The 25,858-nt window shown below is 45.4% G+C and overlaps 1 protein-coding gene and 1 long non-coding RNA gene across 4 annotated transcripts; both read right to left on the bottom strand.

The window, feature by feature from the left end:
• Positions 1–305: 305 nt before the first annotated feature.
• On the bottom strand, positions 306–9,675 carry LOC120893235. 2 transcript variants are annotated; one of them, XR_005738121.1, is made up of 5 exons: positions 5,101–9,675; positions 4,668–5,037; positions 2,764–2,945; positions 2,284–2,695; positions 306–1,499 (listed from the first exon to the last, which is right to left on the bottom strand). It is a non-coding gene; the product is annotated as an uncharacterized LOC120893235 (long non-coding RNA). The 2 variants fall into 2 exon arrangements; XR_005738120.1 differs by having other exon boundaries at positions 306–2,176.
• Positions 9,676–10,038: 363 nt separating this feature from the next.
• LOC120893234 (retinoblastoma-like protein 1) lies at positions 10,039–23,958 on the bottom strand. Of its 2 annotated transcripts, XM_040295005.1 has the most exons (9): positions 22,435–23,958; positions 15,305–15,441; positions 13,828–15,226; positions 13,573–13,750; positions 13,129–13,407; positions 11,622–11,749; positions 10,950–11,531; positions 10,702–10,887; positions 10,039–10,608 (listed from the first exon to the last, which is right to left on the bottom strand). In XM_040295005.1, the coding sequence occupies exons 1-9, from the start codon at positions 22,564–22,566 to the stop codon at positions 10,435–10,437; spliced, it is 3,195 nt and encodes a 1,064-aa protein (XP_040150939.1). In that variant the 5' UTR covers positions 22,567–23,958; the 3' UTR covers positions 10,039–10,434. The 2 variants fall into 2 exon arrangements, with proteins under 2 accessions (XP_040150939.1, XP_040150940.1); XM_040295006.1 differs by lacking the exon at positions 13,129–13,407.
• Between the last annotated feature and the right edge of the window lie 1,900 nt (positions 23,959–25,858).

Consider the following 25,858-nt stretch of genomic DNA (forward strand, 5'->3'; position numbering starts at 1 on the left):
CGACAGCGTCTCTCCCTTCCCTTTTACGCGTACGGCTTGATCGCTTGCCCGGTACAACGCACACTGGCGCAGTTAAGAGCGCCCAGCGGACAAAAAAGCAAGCGATACTACTGAACGATGTAAAGAGTCGATAAAAAACAGCTCGAAATATGTGCTCGAAAACTGATGTTAAGGCGGAAAGGCGTTCGTTGTCGGCATTTTAAAATTTATTCATTGAGAGGCGAATGAACCAAAGTATTTATTAAAAAAAAAAAACAAATTATAACTAAACAAACTAATGAACATAATACATAGGTGTTCTATATTGAAAAATAATCAATGTACAATTTAATACGCCTTTTTTCGATGCAAACGATGCAAATACAAATATATCAAAAACAAAAACAAACAAAAACATTACAAATATATCAAAAACATTAAAAATGAAATTATTATCCAAAAAAGTACATCCGCAGTGCAATTCCAGTATACAGCCGCGCACACACGGTGTGCGTGTGTGTCTGTGAGTGTCGTTTGAATTGCAAATTTCATCATCTCATTTTTATTACCTTAATGTGATGTAAAACTTGTGAACAAACAAACACATTTCAACTCTCACACACACACCACTACCACTACCCAAAAAGTAGTTGCATTTCCTGCTGGGTGCTTGCGCAAGGCAGCAGTAACGCACCACGCACACACGACCAAGTACTTCCCGTTGAACTTCACACTAATTCTGGATTGAATTTTGCAACCCCCCTCCTTTCCCCGCACGTGCCAAACCCCATGCACCCTTTTCCGAAGCAATTGGGCGATTGGAGAAACGAACAGACAAGACAAGCTACCCGTAACCCCCCTCCTCGGACCCGGGTCAGACCAGACAGACAAACGACGACAGGGGTGTGTGCTGGAAGTATCCGCATCCCCATTCCCCAATAGCTAGTCTACTTCACGCGTAAAAGAGCGAGAGAGAGAGAGAGAGAGACCCAATCCCCCGCGGGTCTTATCTTCGGGGTCGATCGTCCAGACACGTCACTAAAACGCATCCCGCGACAGCCTCCCTCCCCACCGAAACCGGCATCGTGGAAAAGCCGGAAACACACACAGACCAACGTGCCCCGACGGTGGCGACAGCGCTGGGGCGTGAGTCTGCGCAGTACGAGCGACAGCGCGCGAAAAGGGGCGCAAAACCGACACCCAGTCAGCCATCTGGACTGTACACGTGGCCAGCCAGCGAAGCCAGCCATCCCAGGTTGGTGTAGGTAAGAGGACACTCCTCATCGCCATCCCCACCATCCCATTATGTGGCCCTTCCTGGAGGCGGCAAGGGATGAGTGAGGGATACTTATTTTGTTTTTCCATGTGGTCGTTTTGCCGGTTGCAACTTCTGTGAGGCAAAACCGAAATTTGCTTGAAACTGACATTTCGTGGTCACTGTTTTTCCAAGGGAAGTTCTCCATGCTGCTTCCAATACGTCTTAAGCCCAGATTAGTACTCCTTCGGGAGATGTGTTCTGCCTGCAACAAGAAACACAAAAACAAGTCACTTCGTCATCAGTGCGTCTTGCTTTTTTACTCGAATTTCGAATACTTCCCCACATTTTTGCGCTACCGTTTTGCGGGCGCAGAAGGCAGCAATGACCTCCCCACCCCCGCCCTCTCTCTCCCACTCTCGTGCCCTATAATATTATCATGCGCCATGAATTATTCATCACCCTTCGCTTCCCTTTAGATCCTTTTTCCCTTCACGCGAAAGGACTCGTGCGGAGGTTTCGCCTGTGTGCGCGATGCTCGAATCAGGCGAAAGCGACACATACCGATGACAACACACGCACGCACGCACGGTTGGAGCACGGCACCATATGTCCCCCGTTTGGGGTGAAACAAAAAAAAAGAAAATAGTGCGCTTGGGTGTGGCCTACCACGTTGGGTTTGCATTAGTTCCGCGTGGACAAAACCGATCCGATTGGGGAGACAACAACACAAATCGGCAATGACACAGATGCAGCAGAAGAGCCACCAAACAAGCACGAGACGGTGGTGATGGTAGGCGGATGGAAAAAAAAGGCAACCATATAAAAATCGGTAGCTACATCACCCCGTTCGGTGGGAGTGGAAGAGCGAAGTAGGCGATGAAATGGAAGCAAAAACGCATAAACGTCATGCCGAAGGACGTTCTGGTAGTGGGGGGAGCCCTATGGAAACGAGAAAGGAAGAAAAGTGATTGCAATTTTATACACGTATTTGTGTGTTCTCTACCGACAAAGTGACCCCCCCCCACCCCTGTCTCCACTCAACTTACCGCAAAATTGTCCGCGAGCAACAAGCCGGCAAACTTTCATCCGGCACTATCGATTTTCCCCGTTAACACTCGGAGAAGTCGGAGAGCCTTGCAAACAGCGGAAGCAACATGTACCCGTCAACATTCTGCGTCCTCTTCCTCTCTATCTCTCTGCCGGTACACATCATGATGATGATCCGTCCAGTCCACAGAAACTTCCGTGAATTTCTTTCTCCCTTACGGTGTCTTACGCATTATCCTTGGAGGATACTTGTACTACGCCTAATTTGAGTGACTGGAATATTTATCACACGAATGACACGAGTGACTGCAACTGCGTACAGGCAACAGGATGACAACAGGCCAACACAGATGTGTCAGTCACCAGTAGTAGCAGGCCATGAAAAATGGCTTTTCCAGCTTCACAGCAACCCTGGCGACGAGGACGGCGACGATCGAAGGATGACTCAAAAGTTAATTGCCGTACAGAACATGACTCACCCAGGAAGTCCCAGTTTGAAGCCACCGATAGTGAATAGTCATCGAAATAAGGATATTGGAGGGGGATTCTGTCTGCTTAATTCACTACTATTTCACTAACACTTGTATCATAAAGGACGTTACTCCAATGATTCTTGCTATGTTTCAGGATGTTTGAGGAACTAAAAAATGTCTGAGAAAGTCTGAAAAGATACCGACACAAAGAACATTGAACAAAGGCTTAACACAGAGCATTTAATTCAAGAAGATCGTTCTTCTTCTTCTTTGGCACAACAACCGTTGTCGGCCAAGGCCTGCCTGTACCCACTTAGTGAAGTGAGCTTGACTTTCAGTGACTTATTGTTACCATAGCAGGATAGTCAGTCCTACGTATGGGGGCACGGTCTATTCGGGGCTTTAACCCATGACGGGCATGTTGTTAAGTCGTACGAGTTGACGACTGTACCACCAGACCGGCCCCAGAAGATCGTTCAGTTTGGTCATTAAAGATACAGAGGCGGCCACCAATATTCCAACAACCCATATCTTCTGACCTTGCGGCTTTCTGGACAATTCCTAAAACCTCCTCTCTGGGCATTGCCTTTGCACTTGGTAGAGCACACTCCTTAGCTATGCTCCTAACAAAACTTGAAAACTTAACAAGTCATGGAAAACCATGCATAAATGTCAAAAAAATGACAGTCTCCATTCCATGGTGTTGAAATTGAAGTCATAAGGATAGTCATTACTGTTAGTCAGTAAGCTTCATTGGTGCTTTATGTGCGTATTAGATAACCTTAATTCTAAGGTCCTAAGTTCCAAAAAGTAAAAACATGGATATGCTTGGTTTTCCATGATTGGTTTAGATGTCGGTCTGGTTTTTTGCAGCAGAATATCCGCAAAGTATCCTTATCGATGCGTGAAGACTAGTGGTGGGAGCTCGGAATCGGACCTACCTGATTCCGATTCCGTGTTCGGAATCAATTCCGGAGCCGATTCCGATGCTGGAATCGATTCCGATTCCGGAGCCGATTCCGGAGCCGATTCCGGAGTCGATTCCGGAGCCGATTCCGGAGCCGATTCCGGAGCCGATTCCGGAGCCAATTCCGGAGCCGATTCCGGAGCCGATTCTAGAGCCGATTCCGGAGTCGATACCGAAGTTGGCTCCGGAGCCGATTCCGGAGTTGGCTCCGGAGCCGATTCCGGTGTTGACTCCGGAGCGAAATCAGTCCGGGAATCTCCATGAGAATGGATCTTTCACAAGTAAATTTGGATTTTTGCGGTAATCAATACGTAGTATGATTGGACCCAAACGCCTTTTTTTATGGCGATGCCGAAACTGACTCCGTTTGGTGGCCGATTCTAATTTATGAGCCATTTCCGATTCGAGAGCCGACATCGATTTCGAAACCGATTCCGGAGTCGATTCCGGAACCGACTCCGATTCCGGAGTCGATTCCGGAACCGACTCCGATTCCGAAGCCGATTTCGGAACCGATTCCTATTCCGGAGCCGATTCCGAAGTTGATTCCGGAACCGATTCCGAAGTTGATTCCGGAACCGATTCCTATTCCGGAGCCGATTCCGGAGTCGATTCCGGAACCGATTCCGGAATCATCACTGGAGCCGATTCCGGAGTCGATTCCGATTCCGGAGCCGATTCCGGAATCGATTCCGGAAACTGATTCCGGACCTACTATCCGGAATCGATTCCAGAAAACTGCGGAGCTAGCCGGAATCGATTCCGACAAAAACTTCATTTTTCCCATCACTAGTGAATACGGTATTCCGATACGAGGTTGAAAGAAGTGTCCCGGAAGTTTGAAAGTTAGCACATATCTGATGTATAAGATTTACGGTGACCGCCACTGTACGTCATTAGGATGACACCGTACGACACCCAAACAACCAAAACACCAACTCACCTCCAAAACCGTAAGTAAAATTCAGTTCCAGATTAAGGGCTCATGCACATCCTTAATTAAACACCATTTCTCCAGCTCATCAGCTCTCTCTCTCCCAAGAATAATTTCCTTCGATATGCAGCAAACCCCCACAAATGTTCCGTGGTGACAGACACACGACTGGCCTACTTCTTCACCGGCAACGACTTGGACTTGTTTTCCGGATAACAAATACCAGATAAAGCGGTACACAGTACACAGCACCAGGAAGTTGACGCGAAATTGGTTTTCGTTTACTTCCGCCTCAAGCAACCCCGCAGCGACCCCCTTCCTTGCGTAGGGAAGAGCACGTGCCACACGGGAAGAACACACTTCCACGACCGGTTCTTGTCTGCAAAGGCGATATCGAAGGGAATGCAGGAATGCAAACAGATATGTATGGGGAAGGGCCTACCTACGGTTCACACAAAAAGGTTCATCTTCCTTTCCAGGCCACGGGTGTGTGTGTGTGTGTGTAAATGGGTAGACAAAACGATTCAAGGGTCGTTGATTGTTGGTCAAATTCGTATTTTTTTCGTCTTCTTCGCCCTAAATGATTTACAAAACAACCTGTCAATCGTGTCACGCTTCCCTGTCAATATAAACATTGGGCCGTCGCCTATTACGATAATGTTAAAGTATCTCGCTGTCCTGCGACCGAATCTACCTACTATGATGAGCTTTCATGCATTTTTAGTGTACCGTGACAACAGAAATGAGTTTGAAAATGATGTCAGTCCTAGACTTCTGTGCACGGTCAGTCAAGATGGCGGATAGGACAGAAGTAATCGAACCAGGAATTTGTGCCCATTCTCCATATCCTTCTCCTCCTACATTACAAATCGGTGGTTTCGGAGCAAATAAAACAGCTGAAACCGAAAGATAAACACCAGCAAAGTTGCACCGGAATGATTGGAATTTCAATATCATTGCACACTTCCGGGACATACAGGCCACTCTTTCCTGTTTTTTTTTTTTTGTGGGTGTTCTTATCACATTTACCGTTCTTTTTTTCCAGTTTTTAACTCCATTTCTTCCTCTTCCGCTTTGCCTTCCTCAGCGACCAACTGTGTCCCTTCCGTCGGAATTGTTTCCCCGTTTGCAGTTGCACCAGCCGGAAGTGCAACTCCCAGCCCAGAGCAGGCAAACATCATCCCTCTGCAATCGGAAAGGAAATTGAATTAAACAAAAAACAAAACAAACTAAGCAACGAACCCCCGCCGTGTGTGCACGAACAGAACATGATTTTGTACTTTACGTTTCATTTCCTTCGGCGTTTCCTCGGCTTGCCGTCATATTGGAGATGCATCGAGTGTAATGATTTAATGCCCAGGATTGCCGCTTACAACCAACTCCAACTCCCCCATTGTCGTCGGGGTCGGGGGTTTTATCGGACTCTAACTAAAAGAATGACCTGCATTTTATCATCATCATGCACCACACCCACCGCACCAGAATTGCAACCGCTCGGGAGGGGGGGGAGGACTTTCAGCGTAAGGGGGATAGCTAGAGAGGCACGTAAAGCAGCACCCGCGCTGCATCTGCTGCAGCCCCAATTGCACCATAGACTCTGGTGCGCCGCGACGTCTGTGACTCATTACTATTGCACGGACCGTCCCAACCGAACACGCTGGCGGCACTTAATTATGCGGAACGAATCCAATACGTCCATGAGGACCGACCATCAGCGAGAAAACGGCTAGCATAAAGCATCATCAAATGCTTGTATGCATTCTGTGCACTTTCTCTCTCTCTCTCTCTCTCTCCGATTCCACATCAAAAGGTGCAGGCTACTAAGGCAAGTAAGAAGTAAGCTCCCAAGAAGGTTATGTTTGTTTGTTTGTTTGTTTGCTCCGTTTGAATGACTTGCGTGTGTGTGTGTTTGTGCGTGCTACATTTACAACTATTTACCATTCACGAATGTTTGCACTTTTGTGCCTTTTGTAAGGGAACACGCACAGTTGCTTTGCCTTTCCGAATTAAATAAACATTTACCACGCGGCCACCACCCCAAGTCCGCGGCAGTTTTTCCAATCGTGGCACGCGTTCGTGCATTTTCTGTGTGTACTTTACAAATATTTGGTTGCTTGTACACACAGCAAAACAAACAAAAAACAAAACAAAGAAATAATGGGTCCTTTCGCGGCACGATCGAGCACACGATCGCGATCACTTGCAAAGAAGCGATTAAAATTTGTTTATGTTTCTTTCTTTCTTTCTCTTTTTGCAACACATTACCATATTTCAACATCATTTTAAAGGCTCACCCGTTGTTTTTACATGCTTCATTTGTGTGTATATAATATAGATATATTTATTCTCAATAAGTGTTTAACGGTTATAAATGACTATTACATTGGCCTTTAAAAAAAAAGAGAATTAGAAAGGAAGCTACATATGAACGCACTTTAACGCATGTGAAACGAAACACACTCACAACACGACGCTAAAATTAATGAGGGATGGGGAAGGGCCGTGTGCGTATGGGTGTAGAGTGAGGGAAAGCATTTTAGGGAGTTTAAACGGAAAAGCCTAACATTAAAAACACAAAATCACAATTAGCCGTATTATGGTATCGAGGAGTACGATTTAGGATTTCTTCCTTTTGCGTTTCGTTACGAGGACAGCTGTTAGTCAGACAAAGGAGGGCGACAACAAGAGGGGAAGTTTAAAATAAAGGACAAAAATTGTGCAACAAATGTGGTGTCCCACCAAATTATGCTAATAATAATGATGAGTTGATCAGTTTTATGCTTGCAAGTAGCTTAAAAAATAAACGGTTCCTGTGTGTGTTGTTTACACAGCTAGAAAGGGTGGGGAGGGGGGGTGAAGGATGTGTATTTTTGCTTATAAGACACATAAGCCTTACATAAAAACAATAGCTTTTACTTTAGCTGTGTCGTTTGTCCGTTGTAGTACACGTGTCACGAGACAGAGGGAAACAGTGTGCAGACTGATCGTGGAATAGCACCATAGAGGCACATTCTTCGTGAAGACGTTGTTAGTAAGATGTCCTTTCGCAGATGATCAGATAAGATTTTTTGATTAAACAAACGGATCGCGGTGTCGCTCTAGTCGTGTTGGGCGATCATGTTTGACGATCAATCCAATGGGAAAGTGATGGTTCGTGGCTATGGTAACTTGCAATGAGAGAGGATCAATTGTTCACATTCTAATTTGAAAATTCTATTCCACGCCGTATTTCACTCTTGATAGCGTTTACATTTCATTCCCATCCCTACGCATGTTAACGCTTCACGTCCACGTGTGTCCAATTCTCATCATCCTGGATTGCGTCTATTTTCGGTTAATTGGGTAATGTGGCGGTACGTACTACATACACATTAATTTCGCTGTTTTCTCGCTACCGAACACCAAATCCAAACAGTTTCAAATGCCAAAAACAAATGTGCCAAAAAAAAGAGGCCAAGTAAAAACGAATACGAATCCACACACGCCCAGCAAAGCTAGCGATCCTAGCGAGGATCGTTTCCCTAGGCGTGGAGGGAGAGCCGTACTTTCCTGAGCCCCTGAATGAATGGTGATCTCTACTAAAAAGGTTAAGCTACAACAAAGTAGCTTTTCCCAGCAGTAGTTGTGCTGATTTAAATCGACTGCAGTCTTCAGCAAGCTGTCGGGGAAGGTGAGAGACACTACTGCTCCTTCCTTTTCCCTTTTCGCCGCACTGAACTTGTGTTGCAAGAACGGATATCTTCATACAAAGCTTTTCATCTATTAGCCTACCGGTGGAATAAACACGTGTAACCCCAGATCATCGTTTTCCATCATCATCATCATCATCATCATCATCGCAACAAAAGAGACCCGTCCTCCGCTACACCATCATAATAGCCGGGTGCGTTCACATAAGAGATCTTTGCGTTGTGGTGGAGGAGAAACGCTCCCCACACGACACATCCGGTGGTAAGTTGCTAGAGGTTTTCGTTTGTTTTTCTTTTGCTTTGTTTTAAATAAATATACATTAAACACACTACACACTAAAGAGGGGATAAAGGGGGTGGACGCACATACGTTGGTCGTCGGGGGGTTTTCGCTGTTATTAAAGATTTGCTACTAAAAGTCTACAAGATATTGTGTATAAGGTGCGGTAGTTCGGGAGAGTGTGCACTGTCCCCCGCTCGCATATACTTTACATTAAAAAATACACACACACAAACACACACTAATACACATACATATACACACAGTGGATACGTGTGTACCTACATACACACACAGACACACATACGGTGCGTTTAAACGATTTGTACCAACAGGAGGGCAACAACCTAATTTAAAGCAAAACCCAAACCGAGAGAATACGCTTTTTTTGTTTGTTTGTTTAAATTGGAAATAAAAGAAGATCACATTATTACATGAAAGACACCGAACTTTGAGATCCACCAAAACTTGTCGCCAGTGTGTGGGATCCGGGAATGGATGAGCATTGGACGGAATTGCGCGTGGACGCGAATGGGGAAGACCGAAAAGCAAACGTCAGTAGATAGAGCAGAATTGCCACTCATTTGCCTTTTTAGTTCAATGTTTAAGCTTAAAAAAGAGTCGAGCAATTAACACCGAGGGGCGCTTTACTTTAATCTCAGCTAAATGCCACCCAAAAGCCTACGTTTAGCTTAGACAGGGAACGGTTTTTTTAAACACATTAGTCTTAGTCTGCCTTCAATCTGGTCGTAATTGTTCGTTTGATTTCCAGTGGAACGAGACACATACACACACACACACACGCCCTCCAATGCCGCGATGACCGCGAAAGGATAAAACTAAAAGGGTAGTTCATTTAATAAAGCTTAGAATTACACATGTCGTTAAAACCATTAGCCCCGTTCCCAAGCGTTTTTTTTTTTTACTTTTGCCAAAACCGAGGAAAAGGTCCTGAAAAAAGGACCCGTGACAAGCTAAAACATATTCCCTATCGTTCTAGGCAACCAGCCTACGAGAACAAGACTGCTGATCACGTTAAAAAGCAATACAGGGTTTCCCACGATTTATTGGTTGGTTCCCACGATATATTGGTGCGTTCCCACGATTTTTTGGTCATTTCCCATAATTTTTTGGTAGCAACCCACGATTTATTGGTCGGTTCCCAAATATTATTGGTCGGTTCCCAAATATTATTGGTCGGTTCCCAAATATTATTGGTCGTTTCCCAAATATTATTGGTCGGTTCCCAAATATAATATAATATAATACCGACCAATAATATTTGGGAAAACAACTACTGGTAATATTTGGGAACCGACCAATAAATCGTGGGTTGCTACCAAAAATTATGGGAAATGACCAAAAACACCTATCGTGGGAACCAACCAATAAATCGTGGGAAACCCTGTAAAACAAGTCCAGGCACACAAGTGAGTCACGCCACGAGCTTCCACCAAAGAAGCATTGTCCGCTTAAAGCCAAAAGGTTCAATTAAAAGAGAAGTGTGTATCGAAATACCTATTCGAATACGCAAATCAATGCTAGGAGCACTTACGGGTACAGGAAGTCGAATCATCGCCCCCCTCCCTCCCCTACACAATGAGTACCTTCCTTTTTGTCCGTGCATAAAGAGTCCTCAAGATTGTCCTATGTCCTCGTCGCTCTCGCTCTCTCTCTTACCAAAGATTAAATTCGTACTTAAATCAACAAAAAATAATTAAAACACGCCTCTAGCGGGGATGATGAATGGATGAAGGATAAGACGAGGGGATTCAAACAGCAGATCGTGACTACTACTACAGCAGGACTACTCGTTCTCCGACATCTCGTTGTCCTGATGCTGTCGCTCTTGGTGGATTTTATCCAGCCGCCGCAGCTTCGGTGCCCGCGACTGCTCGTATGCGGCCGGTTCCGTTAGCCGGCGGGCCGCCGTTTCGCCCACCTTGCCCCGTACCAGCAGCGGCAACTTGCGCTCGTGCATCTGCAGAAGAAAACAAACAAAACGATCAAATGGATTAATAAGACTATTTAAGCGATGCGATGTCAGAATACGCGCTGGCGACTAAACACGAACCGTTGGACTTTGCCCGGGGCTCGACGGGAAGGTGAGTACGCGCACGTTCGGCGAGTCCTTGAGCGAGCTGATCTTGTTCGTCGTCGAAACGTACAGATTGATGCCGGAGCTGATCTGGCGGGGCGATTTCTGGATGTTGCGCATCTGCGATTTGGGCGTTGGCGACAGGAAGAGCGATTCCTGGGACTGAAATGGAGCGGGAAAAGGGGCATTAGAACAAGCAAAAGAGCAATGTAAAATACACATACCACATCAGCGTTGTAATACTGCAGCGCAAAGTGGTGCACCGTCACGACGTAGATGTCGTTGTAGAACTTTATAATGTCCCCGTACACCTCCCGCCCGTACTGTACCGAGGTGCCGGCCATCTCCGTCACCGGGCACCGTTCGCTCGCATCACCCGTCGCCTCACCGTTGCTGCTGGCGGTGGTGGTGGTGGTGGTGATGGTGGTACCATTCTTCCCCTGTCCATTGCTACACTCGTCAGCATCCTTCGCCTCCTCCTCCACCTCCTTACCACTCCCGTCCGGCGGCGCTGCCGCACTTTCGTACCGTATAAACACGCTCCGGTAGATGGAGCTATTCGCTTGCGGCTGGCTGTGGTAGCAGTGCATGATCTGCTTGAACGTGTTCGGCAGCTTCTTGATGCGCATCGTCACAAAGATGGCACACATCAGCAGCTGATCGAGGTGCCGATCGCGCATCAGCTCCTGCGAGCACTTCGTGATGGTAAACTCCAGTATCGTCCAGATCAGCTTCAGGATCACTTCCGAATCGATGCCGAGATTCTGGCAGAGATTGCACAGCCGATCGTACGCCACCTGGTACATCTGTGGGGAGGGAAGAGGGGGGGCATCACACAATTAGCTCATATGTTTAACAGTAACAACACAGAAATGCAATGGAAGACGAAAAGTTGCCTTGCGGAAGAAAAAGTTCAAACGACGCGTTTCGTTCGACGGTGGATGCTGCGGATCGTGCGCACTGCGCTGCGGCGAGCTGAACGATGAGATCGACTTGGAATCACTGCTACCATTCGTACCATTACCTGTGGGGAGGATAAAAATAGGGAAGTGGGGTGTTTAGAAAACGATTGTAAAACAAATCAAAACGGAAGAGATGCACAATATTAGCTTAGGTCTAGGCGAAAACCTTACACACATATGTTACACAGCATGAGCATGGCATTACAATCAAACGGTTTAATACTATCAGAGATGACCGTAATAGGCTAATGAGGACATTAATAATAGCAATTTGGAATTGTTCAAGCTGTTAGTAGATTTTCAATCCAATACATAACGGCGAAGGGAGAAAACGGACGAAGCAGAGAGATGAGCATAGGGATGATCTTCAAGAAAATCGAGATGACGACCTACCAGCCAAAATCCATATAAAAAGACAACCGATCCCTATAACTGGCTAACAATTGACAGGCCCCTTATTATTAGACGAATTGTCGAATTTTCGTATTTGTTGTTTCTAATAAGACTTATTAGACTTATTCGTCTAAAAGAGGTATTATAATACTTATTAGATTTACTGTCGTAAACCTGTCTAATGAGTGCCTAATATTTGTAATTAGATGATATGTCCCAATAAGTGTCTAAATTGTGTCTTTAATCAGCTTTGTTAGACAGCTTATCCTATATGGATGAAAGTGTCTAATTTCATGAAAAGGAACTTTTATCACAATTAACACAATTATAACCCACTAGTCCAAGCATTTTATATGTTCATAGCATCTCATCGTGTATAACTGTCTTTAGCCCTCACTGCAGATGTACGAGTTTTCACCATCACAGGACTGAGTTCGAAACGCGGCGCTACTACACACATACGGGATCGATCTGGAATTAGCACGAGAAAGGTTCTTCACATCAAACATTATTCGCAAAACTCTACAAACGTTTGATACCAGAGATGGTAGAACCTTAAAATTGTTTCCCCCCTTGATGGTTTTGATTTTTACTGTCTGATAATTACTTCCATTCGTGAGCCTAAAAGATGCCTAATAGACACAGAGAGATTGAGTTGAATTGATAGACAGTCGTCGTCTATTTGGCCTGTCTAATAGACATCTATTAATACGATTATGGCTGATAGGGGAAGAACTAAATAGATGGCAAATTGCATTCTGTTAGCATTTGAGGTGCGTTAAATGGAAGCTTTTATGATCCTTTTCCTGCTTCCTTGTAAATGAAACGAAATGTAGAACCGTAGCGGACCAAACGACCAAACGATCGTGCGAAAGCACACGAAGTGAGAAAGCATGTGTTAGTGATAGTGGTTGCGAAGCGAAGGATGAATTATTTGCAGAATAGACCGTGTCCAGAGCCAGATGTGTTATGAGGTGATGGCACGGGGATGCAGGATCGACACACGGGATGGATGATGAGCAAGAGAAGGTGCGTGAACACAACAAACCTGGCACATTGGCCATTTCCGACGACGAGGCGGACGTGGCAGAACCGGCTGCAGTAGCCACGGTTGTACCGGTGCTGGTGGACGTTGCTGTAGCAGCGGACGGCGTTGCAGAAGAAGTTGATGCCGCCGGTGGTGGTGGCAATTTCGTCGGTGTTGCCGGAAGATCGACAAACAGCTTTTTCTTGGCCGAGTCGGGATGCGGTACCGGACGACCGGTGGCGGTTGTCGCTGTTGTTGTTGTTGCGGCTGTTGTTGCGGTTGACGTCGAAGGTCCGCCGCCTGAACCGGTTAAACAATAATAATAAGTTGCTTAATGAACCTTTTCAAATCACTTTTCGCCATAGTAATATCCAATTTCTTGTAATTGTTTCTCCTAAAAAGCGTGATCCTCCCAGAAAAAAGGATTATCTTTCTCCATCCCCCACTCCCGTACGATCAACTTACCCCGTGTACCGTTCGGTGTGTTCGGTACAGAATCGCCCTTGAGCGGCGTCACGCCGGCAATCTCAGCCCGCTGCTCGACGTCCTTGTTGGCCGGTATCTGATAGTTTTCCTTCTCCATACACTCCCACAGCACCGAGGAGCTCTTCCAGCTGATCGAATCCACCAGCTGCTCCTCAATCTGGAACGATGAACCATTTAATAACCGCCATTAGTACCCAACTGTTCATCATTTGCCTTTTCTCCCTCCCCACATACCCTGCGCAGATGGTTCACAATGTCCGACGTGAGGATGTCATTGTTGGCCGTCACCGTCACCTCGATGATGTGAAAGAACCGGAACGGCTCCATCCCGAACACCTCCAGTATCCAGGGGAAGTTGTGCTGCTCCTGCCGCAGAAAGAAGATGATTTCCGCCGCACACACGATCACCGTCTCGTTGAAGAACGCGTTCGAGCAGAGATCGTAGATCACCCTCGACACCGTCATCGACGGGCGCTTCTTCAGCTCCCACGGGATGATGTTCTCCAGCAGCTGGTAGTACAGCGCCTCGACCGCATCGAACCGACAGTCGGCCAGGGCCAGCTTCCAGCCCTCCTGCTCCGTCAGCCGCTTGACAAAGCGGGCCCGCATCCGGTCCACATGCTCCAGCACCGTGCCGAGCGGGCTGGGCGTACAGTTTTTCATCAGCGTCATAAACGTGCCCCGCGGACTGCCCGGTTCGTGGCCCCGGATGCGCTTCATCAGCTGCGACAGCGTACCGCGCACCACGAACGGGCTGCCGCTGGACTGCTCCGGTCCGCCATTGGCGAAACCAACGCGAATGCCACGAACCATTCCAACACCACCACCACCACCAGTGCGGCCCGATTTCAGGCTGAGCGGAGTGCGCGGCGGTCCAGCCACATTGACGCTCCACCGATTGCGCTGGCTGGTCGGGGACGACCGGCTGCTCAGCGCAATCCGCTCGTCCAGCATACCGCACCGCAGAATGCACCGCTCGTAGCGCCGATTGAGCAGCTTCAGGTTGTCCTCGAAGTTTGCCACCGATACGAGCCCCAGAAACGATTGCCCATCGGGCGTGCCCCGCAGATCGTTCGCCTCCACCATACTCGACAGGGCGGGCAGAAACACGCTCCGGTTCGTTTCGTCCACGCTTTCGCTCGTGGTCGGATACTCGTTGCACAGCTGCTCGCGCACGTTTATCTTCAGCGCCGCCTCGGCGGCCGCCGTCGTCCCGTCGACCGAGCTGCTGCCGCCCTCGTGCAGCACCTTCGGGTTGACCAGATCCATCCGGCCGTCCGCGACCACATTGCGATAGATCAGATCCATCACGCACACGCACAGGTCCATGGCGGTGGCGAGATCCCGGCGCTGCTCCCGGTGCTGCTCCTTCACGGTGAGAAACAGCAGCCAGCTGAACTCGCGCAGCCGGTTGTACGAGCACGGGTTCGGTTTGCTCTTCTTGTTGCGCTTCGGCTCGTCCGGCACGATGTTCGCCTCGTTGAAGATGCGCGGGAAGTCCTCCCCGAACACGGTGTACGTCGTGATCGAGACGGAAAACTCGTGGTGCAGATTGTCGACTGCCGTGCGGAGCCGCCCAGGGAGCGAGCGTATCTCGGACCATTGCTTCATCTTGGAGAAGAACTCCTGGATTCTGTGTGGGAAAGAGAAGAAAGGGTCAGTAAAGCGATTGCATGGGCGAAGTTGGTGGTGGTATTCATAGCGATCGTACTTAATATCGCATTGTGTCAACAGGTTCGTAATGTTCACGCCATTGCCCTGTATGTAGTGGTCCGGATCGCCGACGGCTGGCAGCTCCTGCAGGCAGGCCACGTACAGCGCACAGCACATCCAGTGTGTTGGCTCACCCTGTGGATTGAGAAACAAATAAAGAACCAAAAAAAAGGGTCGTTAGAAACTTTATTAAACTGTAGCATTCTTTTAACAACTCTTAATGGCAAAGATCAATCTTCTGCTCCGTAACTGGGATGCACTTTTAACAGAGGGCCAGGCCACCGAGGACAATAACTCCCTTTCATGCGATATATCTGTCTCTCTCTCTCTCTCTCTCTCTCTCCTGTACGGATTCACGCTGATTACTTAACCTTCTGCCAAATCCACAACACTTTTCCCCATTCCCTCAGGCTCCGGGGTGTGTTGTGGTGCCGGCGCATGGACGGCATCAATTACGCTTCGCTTGCGCACCCGAGTTTGGTGTGTTTGGTGTAAATATTCATTAGCCTGCTTTTGCGCGTACACTTGCCCGCGTGCCCGTCCATGCAATCATCCCGAAACGTGTGTGTGTGTGTGTTGTGTGCTCGCGCCGTATTAACATTCCCAAAATGGGAGGGAACAGCTTCACACGACGAGAGAGGCCGTACGATGTCGAGCAGAACGGGAATGTCGGGCGAAGTTATTATTTTAATAAGATTATGAGAAAAGTGTATTTATTTGCCACCTCTCTTTAGCTAATATTGTTGTAGAATTGGAACCATTAAAACTCGACTCTACATTTATGGCATGAAAAAGGAGCGGATAAAGGGTTTGGAGTTATCAGTTGTATAAAATTTGTATTTTCTTTTCTATTAACTCTGAAGGAAATTTTCCAAAATTTTAGACAATGTAACGGTTAATTTAAATGGAGAAGTGTATTTTACAGTCGTTGCCGGTAAATTTTAGCTCTAAGGCCCGTGGCAACGCTCATCGGATACGATTTTATCGGACGAGATTTATATGGGATTTGACAGATAACGTCGGACGTGCGATTTCGTCGTCCGACGTTATCTGTCAAATCCCATATAAATCGCATCCGATAAAATCGCATCCGATGAGCGTTGCCACCGCCCTAAGCCCGCTGCCAGACACACTGAAAAACCAACGTAACGAAAAAATTACAGCTGAAATGTAACGCATTGTAACGCTCCTTTTTTCGGTCCACCCGTCAGCGAGCGAAATTCTTACGAAATTGCTGTTAGCATGCTTCTGCAGTGCCAAACATCAAATTAACACAAAATAAGCTTAAGTATTTCAGTTATGGTCATCAAAATTGAGGAAAACAAAACTCACTTTTTGTTTGTTTACAATAATAAGCGTTACATTTCGGATGTCAAACTTTTTCGTTACGGTGGTTTTTCGGTGTGTCTGGCAGCGGCCTAAGGCATCAAGATTTTTTACTTTAACGCACCTTTTGTTTTAGAGTAAACATTTTTTTTACTCTTGTGGCAATCATGATAAGTTTACAAGGTATTTGATTTGAGATTTATGACATCTGTAATTTGATATCACAAAAAACACCACAAAACCCGTTTTATTGGATTAATTTGTTGTAAGAAATTTAATAAATGTTAAAGACATTGTTTACACCTGAAATTCCATGGCCAACATGTTTCACTCCATTAAAACTACTAAAAATGGCAGAACAATTGTTAGGCCGCTGCCCAACACACCGAAAAAACGACAGGGAAGAAAAAGTTTGACAACCGATCAATAACGCTTGCTATTGTAAACAAACGAAAAGTGGGTTAAGTTTTTCTCAATTTTGGTGAAATTAACTCGTACATTAATGTTTAATTTCTGGTAAATTGCTGTTTTGCGCTGCAGAAGCTTGTTTACAGCCATTTCGTTAGGATTTCGCTCGATTTCAATTTAAAAAAAAACGGAGCGTTACATACAATGCGTTATATTTCAGCTGTCATTTTTTCGATACGGTGGTTTTTCGGTGTGTCTGGCAGCGGCTTTATATATTAAATGCTATCAATAAGATGTTTAACTTCTTAACTTACAGCCGTTGCCACCAAATTTTGGATGTAAGGCATCAATTTTTGACAGTGCGCATCAATTTTTGTCTGTAAGTGATCAATTTTTGCGGCAACCAATAGAGACAATGACTGTAAATTCAATAATTTTGAACCACACGATCCAATAAGGACATAAGTTTAAATTTAACAAACAAAACAATTGGTTTACAGTCAAAACTTGATACCTGAGAGACAAAATTGATGAAAGATTGAGACAAAAATAAGTAAGTTAGAGCCTAAATTTGGCGGCAACGATTGTATCGCTGTCAGCAGATAATACAGCAGAGTATGTTGTAGTCAATTCCGTACACTTATGGGTATTGTATGTGTTTCAAGCTATTTTTAACCATAATCCAAATCCAGTTTTTGGATGAGAGATGCCAATGAGAATTCAAACGATTTGATGACGTTATATGGTTTGAAAATTGGTAGAAAAGAGCGTGAAGAAGACAATCTTTTTAAATTTCAGGTGTCTGTAATTAAATAACATAAACAGGTAGTCAGTCTCCCCTGGGTATGTGAATTCGAAGAAACATACTTGGTTTTACAATTTGGACAGTTCATTGTACAAATTGTACTGAGTTGACACAACATTTAGGAAATGCAATATAAATTCGCTGTTTGTTGAGTTTTGTTGTTTAAAAATTACTCAAAAACATACAAAAATCATAACGCAAGAATTACGATGCAATAATAAAAACAGTGGCAGGCAAAACGGCACAAAACTTATCCACAATTTGGTTAAAAAAAAATAAGCAAAAAAAGTTGAAAATTATCCAACTTTTGTAAAGAAGAAAAGAAATTTTCTAACATTTGAAACGATTTTTACACTTTAAAAAATCCTCTTTCACATTCACAAAATCCAAGAAACATACATTCACACAAACGCACACTTTAAAAGGAATCCTTCCGGAAACAGCTGTTCGAGAGATGGAGAAGGATGGTGGTGCCTACCGAAAAGGTGGAACTGCCTGCCATCAGTAGAAAAAGCGGAAAAAAGGAAAAAAAAGACCCGAAAAACACTCCAAAGCCCACATAAAAGAAGAAACAAACAGTGAAGCAAAACGGTAACCTTGCTCCTCTACACGCTCTCCCTTTCCCTCTTTTTGTATCGCGTTCGCCAGTGCATCGTAGAGAATTGCGCCTTTTTCCCGCCACGATCATGATCCGACCCCGACCAGCTGTTGTGTGGTGGTGGTGCTTGCTTTGTGACGTACACATCTTGAACGATGATGACCTCCTCCTTCTCCATTGTTTTTTTTTTTGCTACTCGACTCGCGAAATGGAAGCATAGAGCAAACACACTCCAAAAAAAAGCCCCGCCACCAAAGAGTAAAGTGCGGAACTGCATCCAAGCACACGCCGCGCTCATCGAAATGGCGATAAGGAGCATTAAACCCCAACCATCGCCGCCGCATGGCGCGTCAACGCCAAAAACCGCATAAGCGCGCGCGCGCCATACGCGCACACACACGCCTGACACTTGGATGACACACCCAACCGGTAACCCTCTCATGCGCACCCCATTGCTTTCGGGAGGGAATTTGAATGAATAGTGAAGTTTGTTTCGTCATCAGAGAAGATGAAAAATTGGAACGCGCTGCCTGTCTCTCTCTCTCTACGTGATCGTACAAAAAACATTGGCACGAACGGTCTTTAGGCCACCATGCCAACCACCACGTGAAAGTGCACGTGCAGACACTGGAATCCGACCGGAAAAAGGACAGAAGGCAACTTTGCCAACATCCTAATCTCGCCCTTTCTTCGCTATGCTACTTGCTTCTGTTCTGTTGGATGAAAACAAGGGACCTGCTCTGTCAAATGCAGCAGTGATCTCTCTACCCTCCTTTCCTACAACCCTCATCCAAGGGTTTAGGGTCGGTTTTAGGGAATGAAGAGAGAGAGAGAAAAAGAGCCTATAATACACCGGGGAATAGGGATGATCTCGGTGCATCGAAACTGGAGGATTTAAAAGCAAAATCGTTCAATAGATCCACCGGTGAACGGTTTTTTAACGGCCTTTTTTGGGCCAGCACGCATTGACAGCTGCGGGTTCGATTGCAGGACGGATGCACACATTGCACTGAAAACAGTGGTAGAGGCTGGAATAATACAAAAGGAAATGCTTGAAATGTTGCCCACCTGATCGAACGTTCCCTTTAAAAGGAGGCAAAAATCCCTAAATTATGTTGTGTTGTTGGCTTTTTCTCCTTTTTGAAGACTTTTTTTAGTCTACTTGTCTTTAAATTTGTACACGATCGTGATTTCGAGACGATCAAGTACACTTCGTAATTGAATAAAAACCGAAGATCACTCTAAACACATTTGTAAGGTCTTATTTTGAAGGTTTAAATGACATATGATCACTCCGAACTACGATCTTATTAGAACCACATGTTACCACAGTTCAATTGAAACCTTAACCACAGCTTCATGTTCGAAAAGAATAAGAAAATAACTGTAATAGGGGAAGCGCAAAGCTTGAAAATTTTGATTTTAAATTGGAAAACAAGAAAACACTAAAAACCACTTCACAATTCATTTCGAACCCAATCCATCACAATGAAGAGATCGCGTTTTTCAGATCGTATTTTGGAGATCGCCTATTCCCTTTCATTTCCTACACCTTCTTCTTTTTCAAAGCCCCTATCTTTGCTTGATCGTAGCAGAGCTTGATCGTTAGATGTAGCAGCAAAATTGCCGCTCCGTGCCGACACCAAAACACGGAGTCCAAATTTTCGCAAAACTCGGATTCGGTCGACTGCGCACACCGAATAGCTAACGCCACGTGGGAAGGAATTCCTAACACATCACATCACATTACGCGAATAAAAAAGGGCCTAATTTTCAACCAAATTCCACTCAAGGCAGGCAGGTTGTTTGAAGAATCGTGCTGAACAATCGAAACCTAAAAGAAGATTAGACAATTATTAATAATGCACCATCATGAGAGGGAGCCAGCCAGCAAAAGAAAAAAGACAAACGCCTAGAAAGATGAAGATAGATAGAACATTATAATTATTACGCCCAAGAACAGGAGAAGAGAGACCGAGGGCAGCACGACATTGAAATTAGTGATTGCAACCAGGGGGGAGAGAACTCATATCGCACACACACACACACACACAATCAAACACTCGGGGGCAATGTGCTCAATTAAATGCATCAACTGACCGAGCGGTCCAACCCGCGTAAGACAGCACCCAGGGTGAAGTGGTAGACACACAAAAAAAAACGCACCCAAAGGTCAAGTAGAGTTCAGCAAATGAAGTGCAGCAGCGCAAACACACAAACACACTGACAGAAAGAGAAAAAAAATAAAACTAAAACAATCGATTAAATCGTCAAAAAATAGACACGCGCGCATGCAGGGCAAGCGCATCGGCGACCCATGTGGTGGTGGTTGCGATGCTGCCGCGTGCGCCGCGTCCTAATCTCGTTCGCGGTGTGTGCTGTTGTGCTGCATTTTTATACGCTCCTTCTTCACTCCCACTTGTGGGTGCACCAAATTAAACAATCCGTCAGTGAAAGGTAGGCCCGCAAATCCACTCCACATTTGCCACCGTCGGATTGATTGCTTAGCGCAGCGGCGCATCGGGACTTGCGCGCGATCGTGTGCGCCACCCCCGGTCGTCGCTGACCCGGTGGTATTGTGGTGCCGGCGGGATAAGAATACGCTTCCTCGTACGTAGGGGTGTGCGTTTGGAATTGTTCAATGTTATTTATCCCACCCAATATGTATTGCGCGCCGTGTAATGTTGCGCGTATGTGCCCCCTTAGTAACAGAAGAGTTGTGAACGGGGTTGAGTGAGTTTCATCCATTTACATTCCACAATATCTGCACTCAGCCGAATGAGAAGAACGGCCAATCATTACTTCTCTTCGTGATTGGGTCAAGCTGGTGGTGGTGGTGGCTGGATTGGCCGCATGGTGGTGGTTTTTGGCTGGCACGCAAAAGTGACTATTTCTATCACGGTCAAGTGGGAACGTGGCTCGAACGATCGAACGATATCTTACGATACGCCGCACCATTTTTGTCGATCAAAATGCACGCACCACAACAACGGGGGAAAGCGGAAATCGAGTCTCGGGCATGAAGTACCAGCGCGCAGTGCACTCACGCGGTTGCACACACCAGCTGTAATAGACGGTCGGTGCATGTCCGTGCTCGATTTGCCTGCCCTTAGCAACTAGTGTTGCTACTCGCTGGCGAATATTTGCCTATTGGATTCTAATGAGACACACACGAACCTTTGTAGAACAGTTGAAGGAGGCAAATAGTAAAATTAACAAGGGTAAATGGAAGTATGACTGATCGCATTATTAAACAAAAACCTTTAATCACATTAATTAACTTTCAAACATGTTTCTATACGATGTATAGTGCTTTTTTTTAATTTAAAAAACACCGAACGAAAATTAACAGATGGAAAAGGTTGTCAAACCCCGTTACAACTCGTTTAAATCAATTACAATCAAGACAAGGCCTTGTGCATATCTAAAACTATCTATCTACGCCTATCACAAATCAGTTCATCAGTGGTTGATGATAAAAAAGTTAGCTACTTATAACTCAATTTAGAAAGAGAGAGAGAGAACGAGAGAGCGAGAGAGAGAGAGAGAGAAGCAGTGCCTGGACAATTTCGTTCTTATATACTATAGGGACTAGCCAATGAATGACGGATATATACTGCTCTGTCTGTAGCGTTTAAATAACCCTCCGACATGTAAAAAGAAAAATAACTAAAAATGGTTAGTGTGGGGGGAGGGGTCCAGTATGTATCACAGCGCCCATCCTCCGCCGTTTCAAATGAGCCCCATCGTTTTGTTTTTCCCAAGCGCGTTAACACAACGCGTCCGGTGTATCTGAGAGAGCATGTGCACCCCTCAATGTTGAAACAGTAACTAACCGACATTTTGCCGTCAATTTCACTACAAGCAGAAAAATATAAGGGGTATAATAATTATATACACAAAAATATTTCAAATGTTTAGTATGAAATAATACAGAGCAATAAAATTTAAAAAAAAATCATAGAAAATTGTTACATTTATTGCCACTCACCGTCAGATCGAACTGATCGCGCGTTCGCTCGAACGAGCTCCACGATCGGTTCTCCGTGTCCGCGTCGATGTTGAGCTCACGGCAGATTTTCCGATGCGTTTCCCGCAGGTCGCTGTTGTCGTTCGAAGCCATGGTTACTTGATGATTGTCCTTTTGGCAGGTGAGACTTTTCCTTCTCTCCCCGCCCAATACGTTGGCAAGCCTTTGCACCTTTGCCTATTTATCGCTTCTTAGTTGAGGCAAATGGGAAGAAGAGTTAGTTCGTTCCCAAAATTTAATTATTTTTCCAACCGATGATCACTGCGGAAAACTAGTTTTCTTGTGTCTCCCCGTCTCGTGGGCGCAGGGGTACAAGCACGCACACGCCAACTGTGTTGTTGGAGCAGCCAGCAAAAGAAGAGGAAGTAAAAAGTCACCGCTTGCTTTGATTCACGCACACACCGACACCGACCGGGAGATCGCGGCACAGGCTCTTCTTGTCTGCTGCTGTCACCAAACGATGCACAGCATCCCTCTCTCCTCCTCTTCCTCCTCACGCTGCTGCTGCTGCTGATACAACACCAAGCCAAACAACAAAGCCCCTAACACAGTATGGGGAGGGAAAATGCAGCTTCTTTTCCCCTCTACACGCACAGTTAATGTTTTTGTTTTTTTTTTTCTGGTGTTGCGAGTTTTCTTCTTGTCTTTGCGGCACGCACACAAAACACTGAAGAAGGCACTTTTTTCTTCGACCAAACGGGCGATCGGAGCAGCTTCACCCGAACCTTTGAACAAGGGCACACGCACCTTACAGGCTTACAGGAGATCTTCCAAAACTTTGGACCGTCTGGTGGCTGGACACACTGCTACTTCGGGGCGCGGTGGTTCGAGGGGTACTGTGGACACTGGCGACGACGGCACCAAATATCGCACCGCACTGTTGATCTGGAGAAAAGGCCGATCTTGCCGCTGGGCCGGTTGCCATCCAAGTGATTCCGCTGGCCGATCGATTGCGGCAAGAAAACTGTGCGGAGGGTTCGAAAACTCTTCCCTACACGATACACACACACACACACCCGAGCCGGACTGGCTAGCTGGGGAGAGGCGATGGAGCAAAGGTAGGGCGGCTCGTGAGCGACCCAAAAGGTACACCGTGGACGGCGGGCGGCGGGCGACGGCGGCGGTACCAGGCTATCGCGGGAATTGCGCGTCTTTTCCGACGAGGGTGTTTACGGTCTCCTCCCGCACCGATAAAGAAACCCCACCACATGCACACCCAGGGGCGGGCGCAAAATGTCTGCAGCTTCCGCGGCAAATGGCGCGCACTCACTTGGACCGTGGCGGCACGGACAGTACGGGGGCGAAAACTGCGAAGCCGGCACAGCGAACAACCACCAAATCCACCACAGTAGTTCTCTCCATTTCTGCTCACCGAGCGCGCGCGAAATGCAAAAGCTTCACACACGAATGCTTGATCTTTTCTCTTTCTTCTTCCTGCTCTTATTTAGGCGCGCGACCGCACGAAAATGACGTTTCGGGCGCGTTGACGGATGGCCAGCGACAGCAGCCGGACAGGGCGCGGCTACACGTAGCGGAAATGGCGCGCATGGCGTTTGACAGCTGCCAGCTACCCAGCGAACGGAAAACTACCCGACTGAGAGCTAATGGTGCTGCCGTGCGGTGGCAACGCAGCTGCTAAGCAGCGCAAGGGTTTGTTGATGGTGAGTAGACTGAATGATAATAACTGTATTGCTGATAAAACCGTGTAAGTTTACAGAAATATTTGTGAAAAGTCAAATTGTACATCAAATTACTCATATCGAGCGTGCATTTTTTGGTATGAATATGTAAATTGAAACAAAGCCATTTAGTCTTGCAGAATCAATTTACTGATTAATTTTATCCATTTATTTTTCAACACTACTATGCTATGCAAATAAGAACTGCTAAAAACCTTTTAACATAAAATTTAAAAAAAATTAAAGAAAACCTTCAATTGTCTGGCAACCATTGAAATTTGTGCTATTTAATTGGCTTAATTTAATAATTTAATTGTATACAAAAAATATTTTCATGTTTTCCTCTTTTTTCATGTTTGTAAATTTTCTTCAATTCTAATTTTTCCATACACATATATTTTTATTGGATGTGCAATTTAAAAATTATGCCAACCCAAAAGCGTTCATATTTGAGATTCCAACTAAATAACTTACTGAGCTACGTTAGTTACAAGGTTTTCGAGCCCAAGTAAACAATTTTAAGGTGCTTTTGAACATTGTTCAACTATAAGTAAATATTTGACGGCCAATTGAGATTCTAATGCCTTTCTAAACATTTTTAAAACGCAAATAAATATCCCAAGTGCCACAAATTCACTGAACGATCACTAAACAGGTTCTAAACTGCTCAAGCTCTCAACATAAAGAGAATCTAAAAAGACTTCGTTTAACATACAGTGAACAATTGATGCATTCTATAAATAGCAAAAAAAACTGATGGCGCCATCTGTTGGTGGGAAAGCCACACAGCGGAGCATTCTTCGCTTGAATAGCTTTCTCCTTCTTTCTGTACGGTTACGCATTGAAGTTATGCATCGCTAGAACTAGAACGGCGATACGTTGAATACTAAACTCCAATGTAAACCACCAGCACTGCAGCATGTGAGATATAAGTAATGGTCGTTGGTTTTGATACCCACGTATCTGACCACACAATCATTCATATAGATTTTAACTCGGAATGTTTGAAGGGTATATGCGCCATTATTAGAAGAAGATAAGGCAAAACACATCGTAAGAAAAGGACAGCTATACAATGATGAGTCATAAAACACCATCTATTGACCAAACCAGTAAAGCTATGGAGCTTTCGATTGTTGTTCTATGAATATTAGATTGTCCAGTCGCTTAATTTGTGGCGCTTTGGTGTATACAGTCTGTTCTCGAGTTACACGGTTCTCGACTTACGCGGATTCGGAGATACGCGGTTTTCTAAATTTGACAGATTAAATGTCAAATCAGTACAATTTGTTTCAAGTTCGGTATAAATTGCACTTTTGCTAACAAATTGAAACCGCTTAAAAGCCAGAAATATTAGAATTTTCTGCACAAATCATATCACATAAATGATAAAGTGTATAAAAGTATTAATTTAAATCGAAAACTGCGAGTAATAAATAGTATTTTAGTCAAAAAACGTGAAATTCGACTTACGCGGATATTCCAGTTACGCAGATTCGTCGGGAACGCAGAAACCGCGTAACTCGGGAACAGACTGTACTCCCATTATTTTTTAAATTTTTTTAAAATGACAATGACGATTACTCTTAATGTACGGCTGCTTGTGTATGTACAAAAACATCACTCTTATTTTTTATCATAGACGCACCTTACCATTTTTTTATTTAATTCACCACACAACACGGCTGAGAGCAGAGGCTGAAATT

Source organism: Anopheles arabiensis, chromosome 2, assembly GCF_016920715.1.
Source record: "Anopheles arabiensis isolate DONGOLA chromosome 2, AaraD3, whole genome shotgun sequence".
Lineage (NCBI taxonomy): Eukaryota > Metazoa > Arthropoda > Insecta > Diptera > Culicidae > Anopheles > Anopheles arabiensis.

Excerpts from the sequence above, each read along its gene's own strand:
- LOC120893234 (XM_040295005.1), bottom strand. The coding sequence starts at position 22,566 with ATGGCTTCGAACGACAACAGCGACCTGCGGGAAACGCATCGGAAAATC. Across the intron at positions 11,532-11,621 it reads TGAACTTTTTCTTCCGCAAG|ATGTACCAGGTGGCGTACGA; the intron begins GCAACTTTTCGT and ends CCCTCCCCACAG. Across the intron at positions 10,888-10,949 it reads AGTATTACAACGCTGATGTG|TCCCAGGAATCGCTCTTCCT; the intron begins GTATGTGTATTT and ends GCTCCATTTCAG.